At 40.3% G+C, this 12523-nt stretch overlaps 1 protein-coding gene across 1 annotated transcript in view; it reads right to left on the bottom strand.

The window, feature by feature from the left end:
• Positions 1 to 10053, bottom strand: part of SMAD2 (SMAD family member 2) — a 63849-nt gene extending 53796 nt beyond the window's left edge. The window contains exon 1 of the mRNA XM_007943830.2: positions 9818 to 10053. Within this exon, the coding sequence (XP_007942021.1) occupies positions 9818 to 10053 (236 nt within the window). The remainder of the gene's footprint in view (positions 1 to 9817) is intronic.
• Positions 10054 to 12523: the final 2470 nt, after the last annotated feature.

Raw genomic sequence — 12523 nt, 5'->3', positions numbered from 1 at the left:
CTACCTTTCTAACAGTGCTCCCTCCCCTCCCCTCTCACCCCTGGTAACTAATAAAGAAAATTTCTTTCCATAGATAAACCTTTCCTTGACTTTTTACAATAACAGACTAATATAGTATTTGTCCTTCTGTGACTGACTTATTTCACTCAGCATAATGTCCTCCAAGTTCATCCACCTTATGTGGTGTTTTGCAGAGAATGTTAACCTTTAGGGTTGTGTAATATTCCATTGTGTGTACATACCATAGTTTGGTTATCCACTCTTCTGTTGATGGACACCAAGGCTGTTTCCATCTTTTGGCTATTGTAAATAGTGCTGTGAAGAACATAGGTGTGCATATATCTGTTCTTGTCCTGGCTCTCACTTCTTTAGGACATATACCTAGTAATGGAATTGCTGGAGGATATATACCTAGTAATGGAATTGCTGGGTCAAATGGTCTTTCTAATTCCAACTTTTTCCTAACACCACTTGACAATATCCAAGCTGTGCGTGGCATCAGGATCGCTGACAGACCGCAGCTCTGTATGTCTCCTTTTTTGGTGTTTTCATGCAGGTTCTTCTAGTAGATGGAGCTTAGTCTACTTCTGAATCCTTCCTTTCGAAGCTCAGGGCTCTAGGACTATCTTCTGTAATCTGTGTTAACTGGTTCCCCTTTCTTTGTTGAAGAGGGCCTATGCAGTCTGTCTGTCTATTCTGTCATCTTACCCTCCGTTTTGATTTAACTATTATCATAGCCTTGAGCATAGCATTTTCCAGTGTTCCCCATCATAACCCAAAAGTAGACCTAAAAGCAGTGTCGGATTTTGAGACTAAAAAGGAATCTAACACTTCAAAGGGGGAAAAAAATGTAGTAGTAATAAAAAACTCTATGTATCAATGAAGTAGTCTCTCTGCAAGTAAAGCAACATTGGATAATTTAACAAATATCATAGTTCAATATTTTGTGTTTAGAAAAAATCTTAGTATTTTTTTTCAAAAATGGTTTATATTCCATGCAGACTCATGTACTATGCCTCCATTATTCTCACATGCCTCCTGATCGGAGCAAGCACTAACTCTGCAGTCCTACCTTTACAAACGAAGGATGCAGCAGCCAGTTGGACTTTTGCACGAGCAGAATCAGAAAAGAGCTCCCCTCCCCTCCCCTGCCCTCCCGAATCCCTGCCCTCAAACAAGCTCCTGTCAAACTGCTTTATCTTTTTCAGCAGAAAATCTTTAAAACAGAACCCAGAGCTTTTCCAGTGCCTTCTAGTGTTACTTGTATTAACAATAAATCTCAGAAATTTAAAATTTAGCCTAACCTAAATCGAAACTTTGTTCTCTGATTTAATTTTACTTCCTTATGCTACCTCCCCCAGAATTCTCCAGCTATTATTTTTCAGGCCCCTGTAGGTTCTGGGATAGCAGAAAGAGGGGGTTTTAGAAGAAAAGAGCACCACTGTCTTACGTGGCTGATTTTGATTGTAATCTGACATGACAGTCATGTCATGGTAGGGTCCCATGTAGGTCAGATCCAAGAATTTCTCTTGCTCGTTTGCTGGATCACTTTACCCCTCCAAATTGGGTCTTGACCCTTTCAAGATAATTCAACCTCAACTCTTTTACTAAAGTATACTTGACCCATGGAAAATTCTTGCCTCTTTGACCCATCAAACTTTGAAGATGCGGCCCATTCCACTCTGCCCTGTCTTCATTCTGCTCTTTAGAGTTATTCAGGTGGAAGTCAGGTGCCAGTCAACTGATCTCCCGAACCACAGCAGATACATGGTAAACCGAGTTGTACCTCTAAAGGCCTCAATTTGGATGAAGGAAATGGGAAATGCCACAACATACACTACCTTCTCCAGAGAGCTCTCATTACAGGGTGCCTTTCATGGAACTCTGCATTTATACACATGGTGGCATAGTGGGTAAGGCATCTGGCTGCTAACTAGAAGGTTAGTGGTTTAAATGCACCAAATGCTCTGCAGGAAGATGATGAGGCAATCTACTCCCGTGAAGATTTACAGCCTTGGAATCCCAATGGGGTTGCTATGAGTTGGAATCGACTCGATGGCAGTGCGTTGGTTTTGGTTTTGTATTTATACAAGGCTCAAACACAGCAACAACTCATGGCGTGAAACCAGGCAGGGTTTCATTCTGTTGTACACAGGGTGGCTATGAGTCTGACCCGACTCAACGGCACCTAACAACAGAGATGAGAGACAGGTTAATTGTAGTAACACTTGTCTCAGGCCATCCTTTCTGCAAGTCCTGTATGAAGGGCACAGGACCTTTTTGAATGTAGATTACTTGGAATCTGCTGTTCTCAGAGGTTGAGTCTCTGAGTAAACCAGAAGAGTTTACATCCTGCTTTAATCCACTTCCAGGTAAGATATAAGTAGGTCACAGGAGACCAATGTTTTTGTTCCAACAACTAGGAAAAAAAGAAAACAAACTTGTTGGAAGGCAATGGGGAGCTATCATAGTAATGAGACCCATATGGACTAAAATTCCAAAGAAAGGGCCCTTTCTAGGTGAAGTGACAAGTGCCTGCCTACCATTTCCTCCCTGGGGTCATCTGCAGATTCTACCTGCAAAGACTGTTGTTCCCTGCTCCATAAATGGTTTGTGCTAAACTAATAACCTAAAGAGTGGTGAGCTTCTTTTCATGGTAAGGCCTGGCAATCTGCTTCCATACAAATTATAACCAAGAAAACTCTACAGGGCAGTTCTACTCTGTAACACATGAGGTCTCCTTGACTTGTAACTGACTTAACAGCAATGGATTGGCTTGTTTTGTATTCAAGTATGTCCTAGTTCTCTAGTGCTGCTGTAACAGACACACCACAAATAGACTGCTTTAACAAACAGGAATTTGCTCTCTTACAGTTTAGGAGGCTACACGTCCGAATTCAGAGTGACAGTCTAAGGGCTGGGTGAAGCCCCTGACCCAGGGCTTCAGCTCTGCCTCTTGTTCCACGCCTCCTGGGGCTGGAGGCTCTTCTAACTCACACAGCTACTAGCTGCTGAGGCTGACGAACCCACGATCAGCAGGTAAAACAGCACAATTCCAAGATCACCAGGCAACACGGCAGGACACAGGTTCAAGCCCAGAAAATGGAGACAAAGACTCGGCCAAATACAGGATCCAAAACGTGCCAAAAAACTGGCGACCCGTCTCACAGCCTCTCCTCCATATATACTGGAAGCAGGTCACACCCCCAAAGGCAACTACTCAGCTGCTCACAGCAGATTCCAACATGGAGGGGATGACAGTCTTGAGGTCATGAGGAATCACTACATCCATCTGCCCAGCTACTCAGAACCACATCCCAGCCAAAGCGACACACAACCTTAACTACCACAAGGTACGAGGAACAGGCTTGGCCTAGGATGAGAGGCTCTGAGGGAAAGAATACAGTAGAATTTGTTGACAATCACACCAGTCTCTCCCATCAAGATGCTTGCCAGGTTTAAAAGCTGCATGAAAAGGGATGATAAGGAGCCAAAGTATCACGTTTGAGGGATTAGGTGACAGAATCCTGTCAGGCTTTTGACCAGAATCCTAAGAAGGTCTGAGCCAATGGCTGGTTAGTCAGTTAGCTGCTGCGGAGTCTATTAACTCATGGTGAACCCATGCACAACAGAACCACGTGGTGCCCAGTTCTGCAGCTTGCCCGTGATCAGCTGGGAAGCTCACCATCAAGAGCCACAGTGTTTCCATCGACTCATTTCCAGAATTAGATTGTCAGGCCTCTCCTCCTGCACTGCCTGGTCTGGAAGCGCCACTGGAATCTGTTCAGTGTCATAGCAGCTCACCAGTCTCCACTGACAAACAGGTAGGGGCTGCACATGAGAGCACTGGCCAGGAATCAAACCCCGGTCTCCTGGACGAAGGCAAGAATTCTACCAACAGTGACCATGAGCAAGTAGAATGGCAATGCAGCGTCAACCACACCAAACCAGATTAGCCTGAAGTGACCAGCCTCTTCCACTACCTACCTGACATGGCTGACAGCCAAGTGCGAGAAAAACATCATTTTCAGCACAAATAGGCCTCAGCGTAATACATGGCCTAAAACCAAATATTATAACCCATGTGAAAAGACAGTAATAATCAAAGAAAATAAACTGAATATAATAGAAGATAATCCAGATACTGGAGTTAGTGGGTTGAGATTTTTAAGTAACTATTAAAAATGTATTGAAGACAATTCAGAAAACAGACAGGACAGATGAAAAGATGAAACATTTCAACAGAGATTTTGAATCTATAATATCAAAGAAACAGACTAAAACTGAAAAATACAGTACTTGAAATTAAGAATTTACTGAATGTGTGGGAGAAATGTTGTTACATTCAGGGGACTGCAACTAATGTCATGAAACAAAATATACGTAAACTGTGGCATGGAAAACTAATTTGCTCTTCAACCTTTCCCCTAAACCACAAAATAAATAAAAATCAAAGATCACTAGTGGTTACTAAGGGTGGGAGGGAGGGGAAAACAGAGAATTTCTCCTTAGAGGCCACTGAGTTAGTTAATGGTGAGGGAACAATTTGAAAAAAGATAGTGAGAACAGTTGCACAACTTGAAGAATGTAACTGATGTCACTAAATTATGTATGCAGAAACGGTTGGATTGCTGTATTTTTATTGTGCATATTTTCACAATAAAAATATTCAGTAGTAAAAAAAAAAAAGAGTTATTGAATGGGTTTAAGAGCAGACTAGACCGCAAAAATCAGATCAGTAAACTTTGCCAAAGGCTTGTCAACAGGAAACACCCAAATTCAGAAGCTCAAAGGGGCGGTGGTGAAAAGAACAGAACTCAAGAGATGCGAAACCTATTCATTTTAGCCCAACTACAAGAGAAAAATTAAAGCAAGATTATAGGATATTCCAAACTAGTGTTTTTATTAGTATTCTACATCCACGCGTGATACTAATTCAGCTCCCTTAAATGATGGTACATTTACTTGAATTGCCAGTGGGGACCACAAAGGCCCAGGAACACTCTAATACAAGGCAAGCAGGGAAGGACTAAATAGTATGCTTCAATGTTATCCCTAGTAATTGTGATATTCCCAGAATGCAGTTAGTCACACACAGGAACGCTAGGCAAGCTGGAAGGTTCCTGATAAGGTTGGAAACAGACCAAGAATGCTATTAAAACAAAAGATTGTTGTAATTTTTTTAAATGCTCTATTATTTTAACTAGATTGATTTTCTTCCCTGACGCCAATACACTAATAGGACAAGAACAGGAACAATAGGGGATGTTACTTATTGCATCAGGTGTTGAATGTTAAAAACATAGAGAATTATTCTTAACCTACCGAGCCCTGATGGCACAGTACCTAAGGCATTTAACCATTAACCAGAAGGTTGGTGGGTCAAACCCACCAGCCACTCCACAGAAGGAAGATGGGGCAATCCACTTCCATAAAGATTTACAGCCTCAGAAACCCAATGGAGGTCACCATGAGTTAGACTCAACTGGATGGCAGTTTTTTGTTTTGTTTTAACTCTTACCAAAACCAAAAAACCAAACTCCATGTCATTGAGTCAGGTCCAACACACAGGAACCCCTCCTTGGATTTCTGAGGCGATTATCACTACAGAAGTAGACTGCCCAAACTTTCTTCTGGGGAGTGGCTGGTGGGTTTGAACTGCCAGCTTTCTGGTTAGCAGTCAGATGCCTTAGGCACTATGACACCAGAGCTCCCTTTAATTCTTAATCTGGGTATAATTCAGTAATTTTATAAAGGCGAAAAGTCCTGGTGTAGGTAGGGTATTTTCCCTGATAAGGTAAAGGATAAAAACATCCAAGGTAAGAAATGTATCACATACTCACAAAAAAGGCTTTAAGTACTGGGCCCAAGAGCAGTTCTCTCCAATGGAACTGTACATATAGGCACTAAAATCTAAGTCCACTGCCATCGTGTCAATTCCAACTCAAAGTGACCCTACAGACAGAACTGAACTGTCCCATAGACTTTCCAAGACTGTAAATCTCTATGGAAGCAGACTGTCTCAGCTTTCTCCTGCAGTCTGCTTCCATAAAGCTGGTGGGTTTGAACCGCCAAGCTTTTCATTAGTGGGCGAATGCTTTAACCGCGGTACCACCAGTTGTTGTTGTTGTTAGGTGCCGTCAAGTTGGCTCCGACTCATTGTGACTCTATGTGCAACAGAATGAAACTTTGCTCGGTTCTGCACCATCAGAACTCCTAAATGTAAGCACTAGAAACCTTCAAAGTTAAAGGTCTGGTACAGCGTCTTTTCAAAACATGTTTCAGAGGATCCTGGACCCCATAAGAAGTGCTTTCCCATATGCAAATATGCTATCTACCAAAATTCACTATGCAAATATGCTACCTACCAAAATTTAAAGGCAGCAGACCACCAACACGTATTCATACTGTCTGAGTCTGTTTCAGGCAAACGAGTAAAAGGATTATCCCTTCTGTTTTGAAAAGGATCCTCAAATTGCAAGACAAATTGTTTAAAACCCTCCACCAACTGCAACTATTTTCTCTCATGAATAAGGACTTTCTTCATCCGTTAGCACTATACAGGAGAAAAACAACAAAATGGATGCTGGGGCTGATGAAAGATAAACATAAGGCCTAACTTCAGGATTTTAATTTGGATTTAGAAAAAGTTTCTAAATACAAATGACCTCATAAATAAATGTTATACATTTGAATAAAATGAATTATGCATTAAAAATGTTGTCTGAGATGGCTATCCAAGGTATTGGCCTAGAGCAACAGAGAAAGAGGGGAAGTCAAGACTCGGAGGAGGAAACGGGATTGTGGTTAACTGCCTCCATAACCAGTTGCCTCATTTGTCAGTAAACTGTAAGAACTGGATGGTGTCTGGCTTCTATTACAGAACATTTTGATCAGAGTCCAGAAAAGAATCCTGACTTACAGGGAGAAAATGCAGAAGAGAATTTCAAATTCTCATAGAACCCAGACTTTCTGGAGCCATGGAGGGTCAATGAATCTAATCCCCAAAACTATCACCGAGACAACCTTTAAACCTTAAATCTTCAACCAAAAACATCCCCTGAAGTCTTCTTAAAACCAAATAATCATGTAATTTAACTAGTAAAAGAATGTCCACTTTAAGCATTAGGCTCTTTTAAGATCTGTCCACCTGGTATCGAAGGAGCTTTGGTGGTACAGTGGTTAAAAGCATTCAGCAGCTAACCAAAAGGTCACCGGTTTGAACCCAATAGCCCACCACTCTGCAGGAGAAAGCTGAGGCAGTCTGCTTCTGTAAAGATGTATTTATACCCTTAGAAGCACCATGTGGGGCATGTTCACTCTGTCCTGTAAGTCACAGAGTCAGAATGACTTGATGGCAATGGGTTCGTTCTTGGTTTCTTTATATGGAACTGACAACATTACCTTGAAAGATTAGATAAGAGACTTAGAGGGCAGTGACTTTATGTCAGTGAGGGAGGAACCTGGAAAAGGAGGGTGAATACACATGGTTGTGCGACTCAAAGAATGTCATCAATGTCACCGCACTGTACATGCAGAAGCTGAATTAGTATTTGTTATGCTGTATATATTGTGAACAAAAAATAAATTATGTGTGTATGTGTATGTAATACATTTACAAAAAACAAAAAACCAAACTTACTGCCATCGAGTCAATGCTGACTCAGCAACCCCAGTTGGGTTTCTGAGGTGGTAAATCCTTATGGAAGTACACTGTCCCATCTTCCTTCCACTAAGAGGCTGGTGGGTTTGAACTGCCAGCCTTCTGGCTAGCAGTCAAAATGCCTTAGGCACTATATCACCAGAGCTGCTTCATATATATGTAGCCGTCTGTGTGTGTGTGTACAGATATCTATAGCTATAGAGAGATATCTGTATCTATTTTTTTCTGGCCTGTCAGAAACTTTTTCTAAGCCGAGAAAGACAATACAATTTAATGTGAGTTCTCTTGAAAAAGTAGAAAGAAAGCAGAGACCTGGAGTATCTACAAATATTTCAAATAAATTATATTCATGGCTTTGTTGCCTAAGAGCTTACAAATCACACGAGCATATATTATTTCGAGGGACCCAAAACCAATACTGTGAAAATACTCAGATAGCACCACTCCCTTTTACAGATGAGGAAATAAAAAGCACAGTCACATTTCTCAGGATCCACACTCCTCAGTATAGAAGAAGCAGACTCAAAACCAGGTCATCAAACTTCAAATTCAGAGTTACCTTCATCACAGAGCTACAGTCTTTCACACACACACACACACACACACACACACACACACACACCTCCCCACCAGTTGTGTCCAGCAGCCAGAGTGAGCTTTGAAATTGTAAAAGTAAAAGGTGGTAACACAATACCATTTTTAAAGTCTTCTATTATTTCCCATTATATTTAGATAAAAATCTAAAACATCCACTTGCCATACAATGAATGCCCTGTATGATCTGGCACTTGCCAAGTCTGCACTCTATACTACTCTATCTCCACTGGGCTCCTTGCAAATCCTCTTACAACAAGCTCTTCCCCACCTAACCGTCCACACTAGCTCTTTCTTCTGCCTAGAAGACTCTTCCCTCAGCTAGGTAGTTCTCAGAACTTGGCTCAAACATCACAGTGCATTCCAAAGCAGCTTTCTCACGCCTCAATCATCCTCCACCATACCACCCTGCATGTTGTCTTCTTTAACAAGATCACCATCCCAAATCACATCAATCAGATCACTCACTGATTGTGTACATCCATTCTCAGGAAGGTAGGATGGTGTTCGTCACTGTCAGAGGCCTAGAAACAATGCCTCGCACACAGCAAGTGCCTTGCACACACAGCAGGCACTCAATGAGCATTTGTAACATGAAAGAATAAATTTGAACCTTAAGATATGCATGAAACAAGTAAGGTAAAATAAAATACCAAACACAGAAGGAAACATTCTACTGTTAGCATCTGCAAGTAGATAGGCTGGTATTCACTGGGTTCTATCACCAAAAGAGCCAGGAACATACTTCTCGAAGCTCACTGGAAACATGTCAAGTCCAACGGTTTCACATAAGTTCAGGTGCTATACGCTAGCCCACATGTATGACATTGCAAACAATTTCAGAAAATTCTATTATTTTGACACTCCAAAAAAACCTATAATGTACACAAAAAGTAATAAACATACTTACAAACCACCTTCCACTTTACTAAAGAAAAAACAGTACTTATGAAAATGGTATTTATCTGTGAGTAAATTAACACTAATTAAACTTCAACCTCTTTTGCAACAGGTCCTTCTAAAAAAAGAGGTAGGTCTTCAAAACAAGTTCTGCCAAATACCTACAACACTCAGAGGATGCCTCTTGGCAGGAATGATGCAACTCAAATAAAAACTTTATAACATTTATCATAATGTTATAGCTTCTTTTAACTCCTTAATGACTAAAAGTTTTGACCAAGAGGGGAGAAAACTAGTAGTTACTACTGAACTAGTAGGAAAACGGCTTAGAACCTTTATTCAAATGTCATTCAATCACAAAAATTTGGATAATACATACAAGTTTAGATAAAGAAAAAAAAAAAAACAAGTTAAATCTAAGCATTTTCTTTTACTTAAAACTTGTCCACTATTCAAGAAAATGATCTGTATAATAAATGAGTCTTGATAAGTAAAAAAAAAAATATATAAAATATGACAGGTTAAAAACAGCTGTCATATTTTAACAAGCACTACTGACAGGCGACTTAGAAGAAACAAAAATTCAGTAACTTGCCTTCAGATTCCTTCAAGCAACTACCAACAGTGTGGTCATGAATGCTGGCGCTCTACGGCACTCACCTTGGGATGGTAACACATTTAGTATTACAATTCTGAGTGGTGATGGCTTTCTCAAGCTCATCTAATCGTCCTGTTTTCTTTAGCTTCTTCACCAAACTTTTAACTGCTTTCTCACACCACTTTTCTTCCTGTCCGTTCTGCTCGCCTCCACCTGCCCCTCCAGATCCACCAGCCGATTTCTTCCATCCCAGCAGTCTCTTCACAACTGGTGGAGTGAATGGCAAGATGGACGACATGTTCTTACCAAAGGCAGCAATCCACACTAAGAAAATCTCCTCCTCTAGCTAACCTAGAAAAGAAACGGAAAGGACCATTCAGAGACTCACTTTAAAATCAACTCATACTCTGAACACAGTATCGAAAGCAAACTGCAAAACCAGATACAAATTTAAAAAAAAAAAAAAAAAACTTCCAGAAGTTTTCTTCTCAGTCATAAAAATCTTGCCTTTACTAATTTAAATTAATTTTAGAAAACATGGTAAGAACTCAAGTCTTGTGGGCAACTGTAATAATTTTGCAAGTAAAATCTTTGAACGTCTCATCACTTTGAAAAATTTCATCACTACTAAAAAACATAACTTTACTTTTAACCCTTAGGAGTGTCCATCGAAAGGAAGGTTGGGCAATCTACTTTTGTAGTGATACCACCTCGGAAACCCAAGGAGGTGTCGCTATGAGTTGGGTCCGACTTGAAGGCACATAACAACAGTAGTGTCTATAATTAAAATATTTTCATCAAAAAAATCAAGTTGTTCTCACTTTTAGGACTCAATCTAATCCCAAAAGACTTTATACAGAGAGTTGATATGTAAATATACATATAATTTACAAGCCTACTACCTTCCTCACTGAATTTTTTTAACTGGCTTAATAGTATCACAAAGCATATCCTTAAGTCATAGGAAGGTAAAATGCATCAAGTGAGAAGTAAACAACAAACATAAAGAAATAAAGGTAAACAGAATCTGCAGAGATTTGGCTCCCTTCTACCATCCCTTGAGAGATCTTTTAATTAAGCTCTTTATTAAAAAGTATACTTTCATCTAAGTAACAACGTGCATAGTGAGTAAAGTCAAATACAGCGCCTCTTTCCAAGCTCAGGCACAATTCTTTAGAACCTTTTAACTCTTTCCCATTGCCATTCCAACTCACAGCGATCCTATAGGACAGTGCCCAACTGTCCCAATGAGTTTCAAGGATGTACTATTTACAGAAGCAGACTGCCCCATCTTTCTCCCACTGAGCCGCTGGTGGGTTCCAACTGCCCAACTTTTCAACTAGCAGCCAAGCACTTAACCTCCAGGGCTCCTTATTCCTAAATAACGGACTTACAATGATACCCCTGAAACGGCAAGTTAAGGTATCACCTACTGATGGGGCTATGGAAGATGAAGATTTAGTGCCCTTACAACACCACCACCATCACTCACGTCCCTTCCTCCAACCTCAAAACTAATGGTATCCCAATGAGATTAGCAATAAACTACTACAGAATCACGTTTCCCTTCGTGTACAACTTTTCTTCTTCTCAAAGTTAATTCTTACTTTTTCATTTGCTTAGTTTTCTAGGCACCTCTCCAAAATTCTTCCCACACTCTCCAAAAGCCCATCAATGAAATTTTCCACAAATTCAAATGCATCAGAAATCAAATCATTCCATTTTAATCCTAGAGCCCTCCCATCCTGCAGCCCTGTGTCCTTCCACTCCAGACTGAACTAACAACCCTCTGACCCCCTGTACTTGGTAAACAGCGTCTACAGAAAAGAGAATTCCCTTCCTCTCTCATTGGGCTGGGCCCCCTATCTCTTAATATCATGGCATCTATTATTCCAACACAGTCTATCATTCCTGAGAAAGAAGTATGGGAATTAAACTTGGAGACAGTGTATAAAAGTCTTTACTTGACTTGACCAACTTAGTATGGAAGACTAGTATGTACACAGATCTTTTACTTTTCCAAATAACTTGGTTGTTTCTTCTACTTACTAAAGTATTATTTGCTATTTTCAAAATATCCTTATGCTACTAACAAGGTCATTGTTAATCCCATCTCTTACATTAAAAAATTATTAAAATTGGTCTAACATAATTTTTCTTAAAATACTTTAAAAAAGCAAATCCCAGATATTGCCATTTAACCAATATCTAACTCAGGATCCATTATTAAAATTATGGAGATTTTCTTTTAGAATCATTGTCATATATTGGAATCATCTGCATAACCCAACAGGAGCTCTGGTGATGTAAAGCCTAAGGCATTTGACTGCTAACCAGAGGGCTGGCGGTTCAAACCCACCAGCCACTCCTCAGAAGGAAGACTAGGCAATCTATTTTCGTAGAGATACTGCCTCGGAAACCCAAGAAGGGGTTGCAATGAGTCGAATCGACTCAACAGAAGTGAGGGTTTTTTTTTTTGTATATAACCCAAGTCATATATCAAAATTTTCCTGTTTCTTTATGAAACTGACTCCTGAGACAGTCTCTAGAATGTCCTCTAGTCTACACCCATCTGCTACCTGGTGGTGCCGTTAACTCTCTCCTCCATCTTGTTCTCCTGTACAGTGGAGGTTAGCTCTAAATGTTTAACTTGATCAAATTGCAACTTTTGACAGTAACAGATGCTGTGTGATTCATACCGCACCAAATCTCAAGGGGTCCACAATGTTTGGCTGTCCACATTAGCAATATTAAGAGTGATCAGCTGA

Source organism: Orycteropus afer, unplaced genomic scaffold (genome assembly GCF_000298275.1).
Source record: "Orycteropus afer afer isolate SDZICR_OR568_19922 unplaced genomic scaffold, OryAfe1.0 scaffold00113, whole genome shotgun sequence".
NCBI classification, from domain to species: domain Eukaryota; kingdom Metazoa; phylum Chordata; class Mammalia; order Tubulidentata; family Orycteropodidae; genus Orycteropus; species Orycteropus afer.
This window is presented reverse-complemented; position numbering and strand designations above follow the sequence as displayed.